Source organism: Phalacrocorax carbo, chromosome 3, assembly GCF_963921805.1.
Source record: "Phalacrocorax carbo chromosome 3, bPhaCar2.1, whole genome shotgun sequence".
Taxonomy (NCBI): domain Eukaryota; kingdom Metazoa; phylum Chordata; class Aves; order Suliformes; family Phalacrocoracidae; genus Phalacrocorax; species Phalacrocorax carbo.
Genome location: NC_087515.1, coordinates 48598236 through 48610657, shown reverse-complemented (window position 1 = coordinate 48610657; position 12422 = coordinate 48598236). Strand labels below are relative to the sequence as shown.

Sequence of the window (12422 nt, the reverse complement as noted above, 5' to 3'; positions counted from 1 at the left end):
CACGTCCCAGCTGGGGCCACTGGTAAAGATCATCCCCTTCCTGGCTGCACCTCTCTGTCCTGGGAGGATTCACCTCTATCTTCTCACTGCAGTGTGAGAAAAAAAATTAAAATTTAAAAAAAATGCTTCATGTAGCATCAAATATTTCCAGGAGTGCCACTGCTCTTTCTCCCTCCTTAAATCCATCCCAGTGCAACTCAAAGGGTTGTCAGTCTGTTCCTGTAAAAAAAAGAGGAATATAAGCCCTCATGAAAGTAAAACAGAGGTGGCCCTTGTCTGCACCAAACAGTTCTGCTGCTCCAGCCCTGGGACCAGAGCAGGGGAGAAATCAGACTTCGCATCATCTTCATGGCAAGGAGGTGTAAAGGGTAGGGTACAAGGAGAAGAACCTCTAGAAAGACATCTGGCCCCGAGCAGGAGCCCCACCACACTCTTATAAAAAAATGTGTGCCCAGAAACATGCTCGCTGCTGCTGGATGTGCCCCAGGGAGCCCTCGCCAACCTAGCCTGCTCCAGTCAGCACGCGGCTGGGAAGGAGCACCTGTAGCTGGGTACAAGCAGCCACTTGTGCTGCTTGCAAATCAATAATTCACTATTCCTCAACTTAGTATCCCCAACCACTTCGAGCACACATAGCGAGTACACTCCACCTTCATCTATCCCCATAGCAGCTCCCAAGGAGCCACCATCAAGCTGGACCAGGGCTTGTCTCTCGAGTGATGGCAAACCAGAAATTGGGCATCACTCTGTCCAGAGGAGGTCTCTGGGGTCAAAGGTACAACCCTCTGGGGAGGCACCTGTGCAGGTTGCAGCCATTAGACCCAACTTGGTCAAAACCTGTGCAAGTAAGCCCTCCCAGAGCACCTCCAGTGATGGACCAGCCCAGCTCCCAGGAGAGGCCGGCCCTTCGCTGGTGCTAATCCCAGGGCCTTTGGTGGTGCAAATATCAGCGTTTCCCCCACGTGTGTAAAGGGCACATGCAAGACACGAATACATCACCTGCCCCCAAAAACTGAAAACTTCCCGGGGTTAAAGATGGAGGCTGGATTTAGGGCATCAGGAACTTGACTGCTGCAACCCCAGCACAAAGGGAGGCTGGGGTTTTTGTTATGTTTATTATGGTTTTTTAAGCAAGATGCTGATATTAAACTCTATTTCCAAATGCCGCTAGAGCCATGCACGAGCATAGACCCACATTTAATCTCCCAGGGAGCTTTTACAATCACTTTCATAACTCACTCACCATAGGGGTTTTGCTTTCCGACGCATCGCCCCTTATCTCAGCCTGGCTGCAGGAGAGCGAATCTGGGGTGGGATGCAGAAATACGTTTGTTACTTTCTATGCCGTAATTGCAAACCACAAGGAAGAACATCCTTCCTCATTTCACAGCTAAAAAGCTACAAAACCACAACTGCCTTCCCAGCGGCGATAGCGGCCAGCCACGGAGGAGCGGGAGCAGGAGGATATCCCCTGCGCAGATGTTTGCCCCTGCCACCCATGCCGTGGTTTCGCAGAGAGAAGCTGGGGCACCCGATAAAGCATCCGGATTGGAAGGATTTACGAGGCTCCTATTCCTAAATCGAGGGGAGGGGAAGGTTTAGTGGGTGCACGGCAAGCTGGAAAACAGCATGGAAAACACCAGTGTGCCTGGCCAAGAGGCTATCACCAGGGTTTGGCCACGAGCTTGGTATTGTCCTGATATTTACCCTCCGCCTTCCCACAAAGTTCACTTTGTAAATGACGAGCAAAATTCTCCACAGCCAGGTTATTTTCAGCCGAGCTTGTAGATATGATGCTCCTGGTGCTCCTATGTGGATTCAGGATGGTGGTGGGGGTGGGGGAACCACTCATAAAACACCTGGTTTTATAGATATCTGCAGGAGGATTACCATGGTATGGCCTGCTCTATCAGAAAAGGTTGTTTTGTTTGTTTTTTGTTTTAATAGGTGTTTAATGCTACATGCAACAAGTGATGAGGCCCCATTCAGCGCAGCCCACGCCAGGGATCAGCTGAGCGACAGCCCCATAAATACTTCCAGCCTAACTAACCTATGGCCCCATACAGCTGCCTAGCTGGTCCACTAACCCTGTTACATGCTAAATTTATGATTCCTAAACAAGATAAAAGAAGGATATATTGGATTTATTTTCTTTAAAAAAAAAACTCAAAGCAAGGAGTCTGTATTTCTAAGGGTTCAGCCAGCTCAGTGCCTGACAGCGGGCATTACCTACCACTATTTTATGGTCTTTGCTGGCTGCGTGCATCCGTGCAGCTTTAAAAAGCAATATTCTTTGTAAAGAGTGGTTTGGAAACAAATTAATATTAGATTGCCAGAAAGGGGATAGGGAGGCAGCTGTGGGGTGAGAAACAGGCTTCAATGCATGGCTCAGACCTGGTCTGAGTTCAGCTGCTGGGGCCCAGCTGGAGACCAGGCTTTTCCTCAAACGATTAACCCGACCTCAGGGAAACCCTATTTTTTTCATGGCCCAAGCCCTAGGCAATGGCAGTGGTGTGGGAGCAGAGCATGACCCCAAACTCAAGCTGTTGGGCTGGGTCCACAGCCAGCAGCCCCTGTCCCATCCTGGTTTTCATCTCCATAATGGGAGAGGTGCTCTATAACTCCACAAAATAAATAAAATCATCTAATCTCTGGGTTTCAGATGAACGTATTTACCTGGTCTCCCTATTTTACTCCACCCTTGACCTCCACACATTATATAGGAGAGCTGTATAATGCCCACCTGAAAAGCAATCTTTCAGGGTAGGGGTTTTGTTTTATTTTCTTTGTTTGAAAAGACAAGTCCAGCCTCCCGATGGCTCCAGCTCACAGCCGGCTGAACCAGGCCTTTTGTTTTTAAGGGTGCAAATTAAGGGTACTGCATTTTCTTTGCTTTTTAGAACAAGTCTTGACCTTTCAACCCTAAAGCTGGATGGAGAGAGGACCAAACACTCAGAGGATCTCTCCCTTTTATCCCAGCTGTCCCCACCTTGTGTGCCAAGTCCTTCTGGCTTGAGATTTTAACATCCAGTGTCTGACAAACAGCAAGGGCAAAAGCAAGGGCAGCATCTTCCAACTTCAGAGGGGGAATAATTACAATAAAATAATTTTTAAAGGCTCCAGGAAACAAGAAATGGCCAGAAAAAAACAAACTTGGCATATATGGTGAAGGCTCAAATTGCTGCCAACATGAATAAGAACCTCAAGCACAGCACCCAAGAACCCCGTGGTCCCTTCACCAGACTGTACGTTTTCTATAACCCATAACCAATATTGCTGTCAGCAGCATCAAAGCAGCCTAGCCACCCTCCAAAAGGAGATGCAAGAGAGTGGGCTGCCCAGAAAATCTGGAAAAGCTCAGATGGGGTCCCAACCGAGCACTTTTTGACCCACAGAGCACCAGCGTCAGCACCAAGCCACCAGCCAGAGATGCATGGGGACCCCAGAGAGACGCTCCAGAGGTGAAACACACAAACCCCAGGGCAGATTCAGACCCCATTTTACACCTTTGGAAGCCCACCGCAATGCTGCTGGCTTTAGCCGTGGTCTCCCCATCCGAAGCCAGTGTGAACACATGCTCCCCTGCCCACAAGAAGCACCAGCTACTTCTTCCAACACCCAAACCACCGCTCAGCATCCTCAACTCTGCCTTCAGCAGCTTCTTCATGGCCTGACTTACTTTCTTCTTCTTCTTCTTTTTCTTTTTAAGTACACAGCATGAAAAACCACACACAGGCCAACTTCAGAGATATTCCCACTAGAAAAATTAAATACTCATAATGCTTTTTTAAAGTGAATTGGGCCCCTTAATTTGCATCTTATAATAAGGATGTTATCATACTGGTTTATGGCTCAGCGCTTTAGTTTCTATCTCTCAGGGGCTAGATTTCCCCTCATGAGTTCAATAGATGTCTGTGAACTAATGTAATTTTTTAAAAGGCTTTTCTTCTGATTAACATTACAACCTTTATGAGTTAAAGGTTTTACTTGCCGAAGTACAGGGCGTGTTGGCATTCGAAAGCCAGGCACTGTACTTGCCAGAATGGCCACGGAGGATGCTGCAACCCTGGGGTTAATCCTGGGCAGCGGGTGGAAACCTCCCTCACCTCCTCACACCGAGCCGAGCTCTCCAGCGTACTCTGCCTCTTACATTTAGCTTAATTATAAAACATTGTCACTCGAATATTAAAATAATGTTTAATACACAGAAGGGAATAAGCCAGTCCAGAAAAATGCATAATTTCCCCGTGCTGCCTTGCTAGTTGCATGCAATGAGGTCTTTTCTTTTCCCTCCTTTCTCCTGACTGCTTCTTGCAGCGATGCTGGGAATATGCTTCCAAGAGCCTTTAAAAAGCATTAAAAAGCCAGGGAGACTTTCCCCATCTCCACACTTTCCAGGGGAGCCCATCCTCTGATCCCCTTGCCCTCAGGAGGCAGAGTGGGGCTGGGGTGAGATTTGTCTCCTGTCCCCTTCCAGCCCCACATCCACGCAGCAGCACCGGGGTCTTTGGGAGAGGAAAACAGCAAGGACTTGACTAAATCCCAGAGGACGTTTTAAAACTTGCCCAAATTAGAGCCCGGGGGCGGATGCTCAGCATTTCAAAACAGCCAGTCTCAGAGGTGCTCAAACACGCCGCGGGTAGGAGAGATGTCGAAAATGCCAGCCCCTGCTTTAATATACCCTGGGATCATTCATCACCTCCACACCTTATTTTATATTGCCAGGCTCTACTTTAAATAAGCTTTTTTTTTCCCCTCCCCTTTAATCACTACAGCTGCAGAAGGTGCTATCTCTTCAGCAGGGGAGACAGAAAGGGAGAAAGAAAAAAAAAAGAGGAAAAGGGGGGATTTGAGGCAGAAAAAGTCAACAAGAGCAGCCAGGTGCAAAGCAGCTCCCAAAGGGATGTTGGTCCCCACTGCCTCCAAAGGGAAAAGCCAAACCCCAGAGGACCATGCAGGGAAGAGTTCTGTTGGGAGAAGAATATACAAAAAAGAAGTTTTATCGATACTGGAATTGGGGGTGCAAGGGTGTTTTGGGAGAGCAGGGCAGGCAGAACCCACACCACCCATCAATGGGGGCTTTTCTGGAGACAAGCCATGGGACAAGGGCCACCAGAGGACAACCTTGGCCCACGGGGAAGGGGGACCGAAGTGTCACAGCCACCAGGCTCTGCTCGCTAATGGAGGGCTGTAAGAGGAGGTCAGGGAAAGGACAGACACATAAAAAAAAAAGTAGTTTATTTAGGGCTCTGTCCTCTACTCCCTCACTGCCCAAAGTGTCCTGGGTTTGCAAGGGCACAGCTATTTAAAGATTCTGATCTGGCATCCCCATAGGCACTACTAGCTGTGCTACGGATACTCAGGAAGCAAGTTCACAGCCCCATTATCCGCTGCCTGCAGGGGTGCTTCACAGGGGGCCCTTGGCCACCAGCACCTTCACCCAACCTCTTGCTATGGATGGGGTGCAGAGCCAGAGAAACCCGAGCGAAGGGGTTAAGCAGCCTGTGGTTGCTCTGCCCCTGCACTTACCACCTGGAGGAGTTTTGCTCACAACTGGGAAGCATTAAGGGTTTAACATGAACGGGTGCAGGTGGTACAGCTTGTAGCTGCAGGCTCTTTGATGCATTGGTCTGGACAAGCTCTAGGGATCTTCTGCCAGACCATAGGAACAACCTGGTGAGAGGCCACTTCCTGCTAAGGGGACTCTGTTGCTGGGGTCAGCCCCTCATCAGGTCCATAGGGTTGGGCAGGGGTTTTATTGCTCCATCTAGACCTGCTTATTGAGGAAACCTCGTCTTTTCTGGGCATTTGAGGAGGTTAAGTTTAGCAACAACCATGCTGGGGGAAAAGGGAAGGTCTAAAAGTATTGCCTTTTTCATTCCATTTAAATTTTAAGATGTTGTAAAGCATGAAAATAACTTGAAAGGCAGTAGCCTCGTTTTATTAATAGCAAGTATTTATTAGCCTCCTTGATTTACAGTATGTTTCTGAAAGTCATCAGTCCATCACATTCTTCAGCACGGGGGCTGAGTTGTTTTTCTTGGTCAACACAATATGGAATATAGATCTGAATATTAGAAGCCAAATACAACCTTCATTTTGCATGCACATAGCCCACCAACAGGAGGCCCATAAATGAATCCTGTATAGCCCTTAGACACATGCATTTGCAGACATTTGGGGAGAGGTGGGAGCTTCTATACATTGCCACTGGAAACCCAGAGGGTCACAGAAATCACCAGGGAAGAGCCATCAGGGCTAGAGCAACCTCAGAAAGCATCACAACACGTGCACACCCCAGCCACCAAAAAAGGCAGAAATCGACCTTTTGATCTTGCTTCTGGGTTTTGACATGACAAGCTATCTGTCCATCACCCATCCGTCTCACTGCAGTATTTAATGCTCACACAGCATAGACACCTCCACCCACCCATTATCATTCCTATTTCCAGCTTTGTCCTTTTTCCCCACCCCCCTCCCACCCTTGCCATGGGGTTTTGCCTGTCCAGCTGTCTGTCCGCACCACCTCTGCCCATCACCACGGCACGCAAGCGCCTGCCTGCTGGAGCTGCGGCCAAGCCAGTGCTTCCCGGGGATCACATCGTGCTCATTACGGGAGGCCAGACGAAATTAAATTGGGGCCCACTGGTTCTGCCATCTGAACTTCATCACCGCTAAAGACGCAATAAAAGTAATAGCAACAACGAACAAGCCTCTACCAGATGTGTAACTCTATCCAGTGAGATTAAGGAATAAGGGCCATATTTGGGGTGGGGGGGTTTTGTTGTGTTCCCCCCCTTCAACTCCATCTTTCCTTGGGAATAATTGATTATTTGGACCCCTGTAGATTAATGTTAAGAGGGGGACTTCTGTGGGGAAAGGAGGTTCAGGGGATGTTGGGATGGAGGTGCAACAAGATTTAATCAACTTGAAGCAGATACAACATACAATTCAATGATGATGCCTAATCACGCCTGAAATGGGAAAAACTGGGGGGGAAGCAGAGAATGAAAAGAGAAGCAAATGAGGCACCACTGTTATTCAGGGAGTTGTTCAGCTTGGTCTTCGATAATAATTTATAGTGGGATCACATGAAATATCACACCAGAGCAGGGAGCCCTGGAAAGGCAGCTACGTCCAGCAGGTCCTGCACCTCACCACCAAAAATACACAGGTAAAGGCTCACCCCAGGTTTCACCGGCATCCAGACAACTCAAACACACACAGCGATGGAAGAACTGAGATGCAAAACAAAAGCATGGGGTAAACAGCACAGTTGGTAAAACAACCTCCAACAGCCCAAGAAGGATGGTGCTTCCCTCTGACTTCCCCCAGAGTCTGCAGTCACGTTGCCTCCCACCAACACCACGATGCTCCCGCTGGTCCCATAGGTCACTTAGTGGGACCAGACATGAAGCTGGGGTTGAAATGAAACATGGAGGGTTTGGGAGTGCTGCTTGAAATCTCATTCACAGGTTTTTATGATCAGTTTTCAGATCCCTTCTGGAGAGAGCTTTCTCATCTTGTAAAAGCCCACGGCCCAAATGCACCGCGAATCCAAAATATATACTATTTTGAAAGCAAAATTTAAGTTAGACTTCACAAAAGACTCGACCTTTGCTGCATTTTAGTGTCTTGAAAGTGTGCTTAGAAATAAAATACAGCACGGTCAAATTGCCTTCAAGTTTAAAGCAGCTTTTTAAACCCAAAAAAATCAAAGCTGAGCTAGTTAATTCCCAGGTATCTTGCTCATCTCAGCCCCATGGACTGGGAAAGAAGGAGCTTTTCTTTTGTTTATTAAAAACTCCAAACCTTCAGGAGCTTTGGTGTTTTTTTTTGTTTGGCTTTTTTTTTTCTTATAAAGACCAAATGTACTTAGTTTTTAAACTCTGATGTGCAGACTGACACATTGGGAATATGCTTAAATACAAAATCCCCAGGAATATTGCCCCTCTCACACTGAAAACAGAGCAACCTCCAGCTTTGAGGCTAACAGGTTTCCAGCTCTCCCCTTGCAGGAAGCCCTCCACTCCTGTTAATTGGCAGAAACTTGTTAAGCCACTGTAATGCGATCACTGGCGATCCTCCACACACCCAGATACAGCAAAGAGCTTTGCAGCAGCCAAGTCCTGGCCAGACAAAAAGAAGATCCTAACAGTATCCCTAATCAAAGCTCACAGGAGCCCAGGTTGCACAAGGCAGTGGAATCCCCTCATAGCTCCACCAAAAAGTTGTGCTGGTGCAGCTACTCTGCAAGAGCTACATAGGGCCTGCGAGTAGGATCAGGCCCTGCAGACAGGGAGAGGAGCCCCCAGTGCAGCCCTAACACTTGCAAGAGGCTCTCAGCACAGTCATTACATGTACTGGCAACTTTAAGGCAACACATAAATTCTGCAGATGTTTTAAAGTCCTAAGAGTTGGGGGGGGTTAACACCTGTATTAAAAAAACATACATTTTAAGGACTATTTCACTTTACCTTCCACACTTCATGAAAGGACAAGTATAACTTTTCCTCTCTGCGCTTGGCAGAGCACATTTAACTGTCACTGCTTTGTTATTTTCTGCTTTTCCTGGGAGAAACACCTGCCTCGTACTGGCTGCTGGAGGAGAGATGGGCCACAGCTGGAGAATGCAGAACACATCATACTTGTTCCACCAGGCAGAGCATCAAAAGTACAACCAGCTACTCCAGAAGCCATCCATGAACTGAGCTTTGCCTGTGCTCAGACAAAGTAAGAGGAAAGACACCCCAGAACTGGCTGGTACACTGAAAAACCCCTATAAAGCAGCTTCCCAGCTGCCCTTCATTATAAGCATTACAGGCCTGCTGTAGATATGTACCAGGTGATTCCTGGTTTGGAGGAGAGAGCAGAGCAACCCCCTTTGCAATTAATAACTGTGTTAGCCCTGATCTGATGCAGCTGCCTGGTGCAGAGATACCCCAGGGCAGGAGTGAGGGAGCCAGCAGCTTGTGGGAGCTGCTAACTCCTTACCAAAGGTGTGTTTGCAATCAATAGACTGCATAATGCAACAGGATTCACCCTTCCAAGGCTCAAAAAACCCCTTATAAGCAGACACAAAGGTAGTAGCACAGGCTGGGATAGGAAGAACCGTTTAAAAACATCTCCTGATGATACAAAAAAACTTAGGGTGTGTGCATACTTGGATATTTGGACTTCAAAGACCAAATTTCCTTTAAAAAAGCAGGCATGGCTCCCTTTGGGTCAACCCATGCCTATGCACCAGTCCCCCTGAGCTCCTGGCTTGACCTCCCCCTTGTGTGGACGTGCTTATGCTGCCTGCCCCAGCCCCTTGCTGAGCTCTAAGGTACAAAAGTGTCTGTGCTTGTGCTATGCCCTGGCCGACATGGGAACTACAGCCTGCGTTTTTGAAAAAGAAAAGAGCAACCACCACCCACTGAAAAGGCAACGTTGGTTCCCCTGTGGCTGTTTCGCCAGGGAAGAGTCACCGTGGCTGAGTGTCTCGCTCAGATTTTAAGAAAGGAAATTAATAAAACCAGAAGTGAGAATGAAGCTAATACATGAAGCAAATAAATCATCTGGCCCTGCCCCATGGCTTGGCGCCGTCCCACTGTGACCACCAGCGGCTGTCCTGGCAGCCTGATGTGGCCGGCCAGTGACTCTGCTCACCACCCAGCTGGTTTCTTTCACCAAATAAGGTCCATTCCTGCTCGCCAGCACAGGCATGAGTAGCTACAGCCTATAAATCCAATCGGAGACAGCACACAAGCACGCATGTAACCCATCTTCTGTTCAGCAAAGCTCTTGGGCCCCAAACTAGCAAACTCCTTGGGTGGGTGCTCAGCTCTAAGCAAGGGACAAGTGTCACTGGCAATCAGGAAAGCTGTGCAAGGGCTGGAGACACCAGAACACCAACCTCCCCCTGGTACCCCGGCTCAGGACAGAGCCCTGCATCCCCTGGTATTGACAGCACCTCCCAAAACATGCCAGCTGGCCTCACTTTCCCTTGGATGGACATTAAGGGATGTTACAGATCCCACCAGCTCCAAAAGTACGTAGTTTAACAGCAGAAATGTTAATAGAACAGCTGCATTCATCAAGAGGAGGCGGGCAATGGAGGAGAGCAGGGAGACCCCCCACTTCAGCATCACTGAACGCCAACGGGGGTTCGCCCCAACTTGGGGTGCCACAGCCATAAGCCCAAAACCTGCTCTAGCTCTGCGGGAAACGTCTGTCTGCCGGGGCCATGCAGCCTCTCGCATGGACATCAGCCCTGGCTTTCTCTTTGTAAACTCGGCACTCGGTTTTCTGCAGCCAATACAGTAATACAAAGTCATACCAGCCGTCTGGCCCTTGTTAGCATTAAAAATTAAAGACAGAGCAAACAAAACCTAAAGCTCCAACATTTATTATGGCAATTTCCCACCCGCCCACAGACCTACACTGTGTTTTGTTTTGTTTTTAATTTGTCACATCAGATGCACCTTCAGAGAAATGGCACGTCATGGAGATAACCAACAGGCCAGGTTGTCCATGAGAGCAAGACAGTCTTTTTTCACAGGGAAAGGAGCCGGTCGAAGCCATCAATAAACCCTTGACCTTGGTGGGTGGGTTTGCTCTTTTTTTTGTTTTTAGAAAATAAAAAAGAAATAAACAAAAAAAAAAACCCAAAGAAGTGTTGTACTCTATTACAAAATATAAATACGATAGTCTTGCAGGCAGGAGGAGCCCAGGGAGTGCTGCCTTCAGCAGGTGACATCTCAGGCTCTCCCGGGGATGCGGCGAGCCAGCAGGACAGAGGCCACCTCCAGACGCCAAGATGCCGCCGGCCACTCGCCCCAGCTTCACCTTCTTTCAGAATTTAAGTGCTCTTGAACTTCCATCCGAAAACTGCCAGACGTCCGGGGTTCCCTGGGCGCTGCGCCAGCTGGGGGGGTACGCCGAACCTACAGAGAGCATGGGGACAGAGGAGAGAACAGGTGTGACATGGCCCACAGTGCGAGTTATTCTCTTACTTTACTTCTTTTTTTTTTCTTTAGCAACTAGGACACTCAACTGTCACAAAGGAATATGGCACAGCAGAGCCCTTCCTCCTCTCAGGATGCACTCTCACATCCGGCATCACTAAGGACCACGCAGGAACCACAGGAATCATTTAGGAGGAGAAACCTCTGGGCTTTACTGAGAAACCGACGCTGTGCCAGGAGCTCCGTCTGGGCAAGGACCAAGCCAGCCTGTCTGAAAATTTCCTCTACTCCTTCCCAAAACCTCAGCGGCCTCCCCCAGCACCCACAGTGCATCCAAGTGTGGAAGACCCTCGGTACTGTTAATATGCCACACAGTGGGCGGCTCACGGAGGACTTTCCCCAACTCATTACAAGTTGGATGTCGCATGGTGTGCAAGTGCACACTGCAGTAGCGAAGCTTGAGCTGCAAAGCCCCAGCACATGCCCAGCAAAGTGCACAGGTGACTCGCCATCAACTCTGGCAGCATGGAACAGCAAACACCCCTGGATCCGCTCAGGTGGAGAATGAGAGCAGCTATGAATCCCCGCTCCAGGCTTATCACCCAGCACCATGCTACCCCGAATGGCAGGCTAAGGGCTATACTGCTGGCGGCAGCGGTGGTGAGACCAGCACATTGCCAGCACGACCCTCAGAATCCACCTGTGCATCCCAACCAGGGCACCAGTTTCTATGGAAATTGCTTCATTAATACTTAAGAGAGTGGTTGAAGGGCTACGTGCTAGCTGCTGTCAAGCTCCTAGTAGCTCCTAGTAGATCTTCACCAGGTGTAAACTGGAGTGGCTTCTCTGGGCACACGCCCAGTTCCCTCCCAGGGAGGGCTCGTTGCTGCTGATGTCTGAGCCTGACATGTTTTAGGCTGATGTTAAAGCTGGCTGAGACTTTCAAGGGAGCCAAGAGCACCGCAGCCATCCCAGCCCAAGCGTATGTCCCACCAAAGGGCACAAAACATGGCGGGTCCCCCACATCTCCCGTCCCTTGGCAGGGAGGGGACCCCATGCCTGGATCCCTGTGGCTCCTCTGAAACCAGCAGCTGAGCATCTGGGCTCGAGGAGCAGTGGCTCTCCGGCAACTTCAGCAAAGAGCCCGCCAGGCAGTATCACTCTCCTAGTCAATATTATGGTTTGCCCATGCATCTGCCAAAAATGGTTTTCAAGCTTTATATGACGAAAAAAAGGAGAGGGAGGGAGCTAAAAAAGTGGCTGCTATCTCTTTTCTTTTTTGTACAAACACTGCACTTAGATAAACCCAGAAACTGTATCTTATCAGATACGCCAAAGCCTCCTGAATGTCAGGCAAAGACACGGTATCACTTATTCCTGTATTTATCTCAGCCCTTGGAACCGTAATAAGTATGAAACATCTGTAGCCTCAATTCTGGATACTGTTTCAGCGTCTTCATTATGTTAATCATT

At 48.8% G+C, this 12422-nt stretch overlaps 1 protein-coding gene across 3 annotated transcripts in view; it reads right to left on the bottom strand.

The window, feature by feature from the left end:
• Positions 1-6484: 6484 nt before the first annotated feature.
• Positions 6485-12422, bottom strand: part of BCL11A (BCL11 transcription factor A) — a 78006-nt gene continuing 72068 nt past the window's right edge. For all 3 annotated transcript variants that reach the window (XM_064446858.1, XM_064446855.1, XM_064446856.1), the window contains exon 4: positions 6485-10928. In XM_064446858.1, the coding sequence (XP_064302928.1) occupies positions 10827-10928 (102 nt within the window). In that variant the 3' untranslated portion in view covers positions 6485-10826. The remainder of the gene's footprint in view (positions 10929-12422) is intronic.